This window comes from Mytilus trossulus, chromosome 13, assembly GCF_036588685.1.
Source record: "Mytilus trossulus isolate FHL-02 chromosome 13, PNRI_Mtr1.1.1.hap1, whole genome shotgun sequence".
Lineage (NCBI taxonomy): Eukaryota > Metazoa > Mollusca > Bivalvia > Mytilida > Mytilidae > Mytilus > Mytilus trossulus.
In genome coordinates, this window is record NC_086385.1 from 32,933,376 (window position 1) to 32,940,198 (window position 6,823).

At 32.1% G+C, this 6,823-nt stretch overlaps 1 protein-coding gene across 1 annotated transcript; it reads left to right on the top strand.

The window, feature by feature from the left end:
• Positions 1-486: 486 nt before the first annotated feature.
• On the top strand, positions 487-2,878 carry LOC134694283 (vitelline membrane outer layer protein 1 homolog). Its single transcript, XM_063555287.1, has 3 exons — positions 487-583; positions 1,468-1,665; positions 2,639-2,878. The coding sequence occupies exons 1-3, from the start codon at positions 494-496 to the stop codon at positions 2,876-2,878; spliced, it is 528 nt and encodes a 175-aa protein (XP_063411357.1). The 5' UTR covers positions 487-493.
• Positions 2,879-6,823: the final 3,945 nt, after the last annotated feature.

Sequence of the window (6,823 nt, forward strand, 5' to 3'; positions counted from 1 at the left end):
TTTTTTATATATATTTTTTATCTTTTCTGAAAAGGAAACCTGTAACTCAGTGGTTGTTTGTTGTTTATGTTTAACATATTTGTTTTGCGTTTATTTGATATACATAAATTAGGCCGTTAGTTTTCCTGTTTTTATTCTTTTACATTGTCATTTCGGGGCTTTTTATAGATGACCATGCGGTATGGGCTTTGCCCATTGTTGAAATACCGTACGGTGACCTAAAGTTGATAATTTGTGTGTCAATTTTAACTTTTGTGGAGAGTTTTTTACATTGGCAATCATACCACATCTTGTTTGTTTTATATATATACTAGCTTTAGGCATTGTTAGGTATATCTAAAATAGAAGATATGGTATCATTGACAATGAGACAACTATTCACTAGAGACCAAAATGACTCACTTAACAAATATAGGTCACCGTACGGCCTTCAATAATTATTTGTACTTATTTGTATAAAAAATGAATATCATTTGTTTCAGGCATATCGATAATGACAGTGGACAATGGTGGCACGTTGGGTGATTGGAGTGATACAGAATATTGTCCACAAGGACATTTTGCTATAGGATACGTAATGAAGGTTAGCCAAGTATTCACTCAGTAAGATAATTAAGATGAAAAGTCGAGTTGAAATTTTAATAGTGCACTGATATTTTTTTTATGATTTATGATCGAATCACTTGCTAGAATCAAATTCTAACAGCATTATACTGCTGTTGACTTCATTTATGAATCAATACTGGAATATACAAAAATCCAAAGTCTTACATTAACACCACAGTTTCCAACAAGAAGAATACCTGAACATGCTGAGAAATGACATTTTCACATGAAGCTCTTGGGATCAAATAAAACCCAACCAAACAATGTCATAACGTTTTATAAAAAAGCTACATGTTTCTTTCAAATTGAAAATGTGACGATGAAATTAAGAGTATAAAATGGATCTTGAGATAAGTAATTTAAACGTTACCTATATCCTTATTGGTGGAAAATGTACAACATTATGTTTTTAAAGAAATACCCGAATGATGTTTGTTTGTTGTTATACGATGTATGTTTTGTTTGCAATATGTCGCATGTCATTATTTTTTTATTTTTCATACGGCTCGCTAGATCATGCAAATACCACTAAGAGTGTACAGCTTGTCTCAAAGTGCACGACGTTGCTACTCAACCAGTTATTACATTGAAATAATTTTATTTAGAGAAAGCAATTGTTTCCTCAAAATTTGGATGATTTTCAATGATATCCCACGAAAAACAAAAGTCCGAAATAGGATTTGTTAGTATATTCATGTGTTTTAATATGGTTAAATTCAAACTTCTTGGACACGTTAAAAAAAAAAGTTTGTGTTTCAATAACTGCGGATGATTACACAACAAAAAAAAATCTTACAACTGCGTAGTATGCTGTTCAAACCGAAATTTTGTTTTTATTATTATTTTTTTTTTTATCAAAAGATTGAAAAAAGTCAAGGTGGTGGAGATGATTCTGCACTAAACGCCATTCGTTTACACTGTGCTAATCCGGATTGGACTGACGCTAACAACAGTGTGACAATCATGGGACAAGAGGGACCATTCGGATACTGGAGAGACGTAGCAATGTGTCTTTATGGTGAAGTTATGGTTTCTTATTCTCTTCAGTTTGAAAAATTGGTAAAATAATATATATTTTTTATATTTAGGTTTTCAAATTCTACTTTATTTCAATATCACATAAAAAAAATTAAAATACGTTGCAATAAATATAACTTATCTTGCTTGATTTGGTTTTGTGTCAATTGAAAAAAAATCTCTTCGATTAAGATAAAGTATGAAATAAATCTAGGCGTGTCTTTATAATATATTCGTTCGTTCGATTATCTTCATTAAAAGGTTTGTACTTAAAAACAAGCTGATTTTTAATATATTTTGTTATAAGATATTTGTCATATACGTTTGTTTATTTTTCTAGTATTTTGTTGGCGTATTTTTCTCCAATATAATACACAACCTATATTTCTTCGTAGGGGAATAATTTTCTGAAAGGGGTTAATGTTGGGTAGTATATACATTTATTCCTAGTATATGATTGAATGAATATAGATATAGGAAGATGTGGTATGAGTGCCAATGAGACAACTCACCATCCAAGCAACAATATAAATGTAAACCATTATAGTTCAAGGTACGACCTTCAACACGGAATCTTTGCTCACACCGTACACCAAGCAATAAAGGGTTGAACATATTGGTGTAAAACCGTTCAAACGGGAACACCAAAAGTCTATAATCTATACAAAAACGAAAAACGTGAAACACTAATGAACCACATAAATAAACGACAACCACTGAACATCAGATGCATGACTTAGGACAGGTGCAAAAGATTGATTTGTGAAGAAAAATCATTAATAGATACAAGTACCTACCATCTTGATGTCTTCTATAAAATAACTTAAAATACTTAAATAGTTACCAGAATTAAACTTGTTTACGTCAGAAATGCATTTTGTCGTCATGCAAATGATATCAAGATATTACTGATCAAAGGGAGAACGATATTTGTAACAACTTAGAATATGCATATGGATATTTTTAAATTACAGATCTATTAACGCTTTTATAAATGTTGAACATTTTTTAACAGTTCAACGGAGATAACTCTGCTGCAAATTATGTAAGATTTAAATGTAGAGAAATCGGCAGTCCTAGTTCCGGTACAACATTGGGAACAAGTGGCTTATGGGGCGACTTCGGTGCATGGAGTGAGTATTGTGCAGTGGGGTCAGCTATCTGTGGCCTTAAAGTAAGGATACAGCTTCCGCAAGGACTGATCATTGATGACACTGCTCTCAACGATGTTCAATTCTTTTGTTGCAAAAAATAATCATAACTTGATCATTTCATTTAAGGAAAAGAAAAAAATAGTTCGTGTGATTTCTTTCGTAATTTAAAATTTATATTTTCTTAACCTTGTAGTCTTTCTTTAACATTTCAATTTAACCAATTAAAAGACGCATACTGACAGATCTGATTGTTTTATTTATTTTCTTAATGTTTGTAACTGCATTCAAATACAAGAGGTTATGGATGGGGGAACTTCATAACTTATCTTTATTTTTTAGACAAGTTTTTTCAATTCTTTATTTGTTTTGCCCAGTATTCTCTTTATTTTTTTTTGTCTTAGTCTTTGTCTCTATGTTTATTCCCCTTTCTGCTTCAGATTGTACCCATTATCCTATAAACATTCTGTTTATCCCATCTACACCCTAAAAAACATATGTTAACATTTTGCCCAGTATCTCTTTTATTTTTTTTTGTCTTTGCTTTTTTGTTTCTGCTGCATATTTACTCCATCATCCTACATTATGTTAATTCCATCCACACCCTCATAAAATATGGACACACATTTTACATTGTTGTATAAACATAACTGATATAAATTTTGTTGCAGCAAACGTTTTGACATACAATTATTCATCAGTGTTATTGATGCAAAATTCAGGAAACACAATACCAACTTTATATAAACAAAACCATCCAAGATTTTAATTAATAATAATAATGGCATGTGTCAGCTACAATAGATACAGGTATAACATGCTACAATAAAGTCTTGTTTCAGCAAACAATAATCTGCTTAAAAGATCACATGTGTTGAGCAAAAACCTGCGCAATAATGCCATTAATTTAAGATCCCTTTGAAGTGGACCTCATAAAGATGAAACCTGTATTTAAAGACCACCTGTCGTATCATTTTGCTTTCATTTTTGATCTCTTTAAACAACACTTACAGCTGTGTAAGCTGAATCTTTTTAAAGATAAAGAAAAGTTACTGAAATTTAAATTGATGTACAGTTAAAAAAAAATTAAAACATTTTACAAATCATTATTTTTTTCAGATAATTTCAAGTCGTTAAAAGGAAAATGCAGAAAAAAGCATTTGTTTCAGTTACGTTCTAGTATTTAAAACAAGCAAAAACTTCATAGTTGATCTTTTAAAAAAGTTTTATTCATTATATAAATAATTCTAAGGCCAAGGTACTGCAAATGGGCGACATCTGTAATTCTTTTGATTGATTTAATTCTTTTAAAACGGTGATCGTGTCTAGAAAGTAATTAAAGCCGTTGAATAAGATTTTAAAGCTTTTTTTCCAAATCATCAAATTTCCAATTTTTAATTCATAGATTTTTCGGGAATTAAATGTATGCTATTGATACAGAAATTCAATAGATATGTTCAGTAACATAATGTTATAGTTTTGTCTCTGTCTTCATTCTCACGGTAAAAAACACATCATATATACCAGGATTGATTTATGCGAGACGCACATTTTGTCTACAAATTACCAATCAGTTAATCACGAATCTAATTCGAAGTTGTTTTTCGAGACAAAAGTGCACATTAAGTTGAAATGACTGCACGTCATTAAGTAGTTATTATCATAATGTCATTTTTAACGTATTGGTTTATTTTAATTATGCAGCATACTAGTTAATACAACCGCAACGATGAAGGTGACCATATTATCAATTTACATAGTAATTATAACGGCGATTTATGTATCATTTTGTGGTTTTAAAACTAATGAACCAAGGCCGTGTTCACACCAAACGCCGTGTAGAGTAAACATGTTTACAATTAGTTTAGTGTAGTTTACACTGGTTTCACATTACATTTGTTCACATCTATACACCTTGTTTAGCTACCTGTACATAAGATGTGTTCCCACTTGTAAACTATATGTCATTTAAATGTTCATTACGTAGAACTGAATTCAAAATTTTTGGACAATTTTTCTAGCGGTAAGGGAACAACCATTTGTCTTCAAACGGGGGGTGGGGGTGGAAATGGAAATATTCCGATCCCCAATTTGATAAAAACAAAAAAATGGTCATACAGATGATAAAAAAAAGTCATACAGATGATGCAATTTTTTATTCTGAATCAAGAGTTCCCCCATACATTAGTAATAGTTTTAAATATTGAAAAAAAGTATGTGATCACCAGCATCGAAAAAAAGGGATAAAAACGTACGCGCGAAAAAAAATTCTGACTCAGATAAAAACAATAACCCTCCCTCTTTTTTTAAGTTAAGTGGTTGCTACTTTATGAAAGCCATTTGTATTATTTGTAGTAGTTTGAATATACTAGAGATGTATCGATTACGCATTAGAAAACGTTAGCTGCAGTAGCGTGCTTACAGCCGAAAAAAAAGGATTGAGATATTAGGGATCACTTCATTTTTATCTTTTCTGCTTGTTTCAAATGGTATTTCTTCTCCAAGGAGTATTTGGTAAAGGAATAGGTTAACGTTTTTTTAATTTATTTTAAGTGTTATTTAACGGATCTGAGATACTAGACAAACATATCATTTACCTCACACTTTTTTTAGTCCTGCATTTATGCGTGAATCGTTGTTTGAGTAAAGACCAGTGGCGAATATTTCTGTGTACGTCAAGTCGATTCGGGAAGACCTTTTCGAATGAATTAGGCAGCAACTATTTACTTCATTTTTTTGGAAGGGGAGGGGGAGCCGGGATGGGGGGGTAGGGGGCGGTAGGCTATTGATTTTTTTCAGGACAAATTTTGGTGACAAGTCGAATCAATTTTAGCATTATGTATAGTGGCAGCTGAGGGTGAAACAAACAAAAAAAATTTCAGGGCCAAAAACGGGAAACATTTTTGGTTTCCAAAACAAAATCCGTAGCTCACCACCCCACCACCTTGCCTTTATGTTTTATACTCAACTATAATAGCCCCGCCCGAAAATCACTTGGTTGCTGCCTTATGGGTTCGGCAATGATGCTGCTTGAAGTCTTGATCAGGGGTTAATAAAGTACGTTAATTTTTTTTAACAAAACAAAATCTTAAAATTTAGACAATAATTTCTGTAAAGAACTATAATACTAATAATTATCAAAAAGAGTTTCCTCCTTAAATATATACACGGTAAAACTAATGTCCTAAATGCCTAGTTTTGTGTACACTTAACCTACACAAGGCCTACATTGACTATCGACTGTGTGTAGATAAAACATGATTTAAACTACATGTAAACATTGAGTTTTATCAATGGGAATGCAATTGTGTTTAGTTTACGTGTGAGTAACACTAACACAACACCGAATTTAGGTCAATGTGAACACGGCCCAAGATTGTCAGTTTTCCACTGGCTGCATGTATTATAACAAAATAACAGCCATAACAAAACAAAAAATAAATGTTGCTCAGTCATTAATATTATATTGTGTGTTGTGTACTGCTGTTTGTCATTTGTCACTTGGCTGTTGATGTTGGTTGTTCTCTTTAAGACAAATCTGATGAATTGGCTGTTGATGTTGGTTGTTCTCTTTAAGACAAATCTGATGAATTGGCTGTTGATGTTGGTTGTTCGCCTTTAGAAATATATGGTGAATTGGCTGTTGATGTTGGTTGTTCGCCTTTAGAAATATCTGGTGAATTGTCCGTTGGTGTTTGTTGTTCGCCTGTATCAATATCTAGTGAATTGTCCGTTGATGTTTGTTGTTCGCCTGTATAAATATCTAGTGAATTGGCTGTTGATGGTGGTTGTTTGCTTTTAGAAATATTTTGTGAATTGGCTGTTGATGTTTGTTGTTCGCCGGTAGAAATATCTAGTGAATTGTCCGTTGATGTTGGTTGTTTGCTTTTAGAAATATTTTGTGAATTGGCTGTTGATGTTTGTTGTTCGCCGGTAGAAATATCTAGTGAATTGTCCGTTGGTGTTTGTTGCTCGCCTGTATAAATAGCCAGTGAATTGTCCGTTGGTGTTTGTTGTTCGCCTGTATAAATATCTAGTGAATTGGTTGT

Excerpts from the sequence above, each read along its gene's own strand:
- LOC134694283 (XM_063555287.1), top strand. The coding sequence starts at position 494 with ATGACAGTGGACAATGGTGGCACGTTGGGTGATTGGAGTGATACAGAA. Across the intron at positions 584-1,467 it reads CTATAGGATACGTAATGAAG|ATTGAAAAAAGTCAAGGTGG; the intron begins GTTAGCCAAGTA and ends TTTTATCAAAAG. Across the intron at positions 1,666-2,638 it reads CTCTTCAGTTTGAAAAATTG|TTCAACGGAGATAACTCTGC; the intron begins GTAAAATAATAT and ends ATTTTTTAACAG.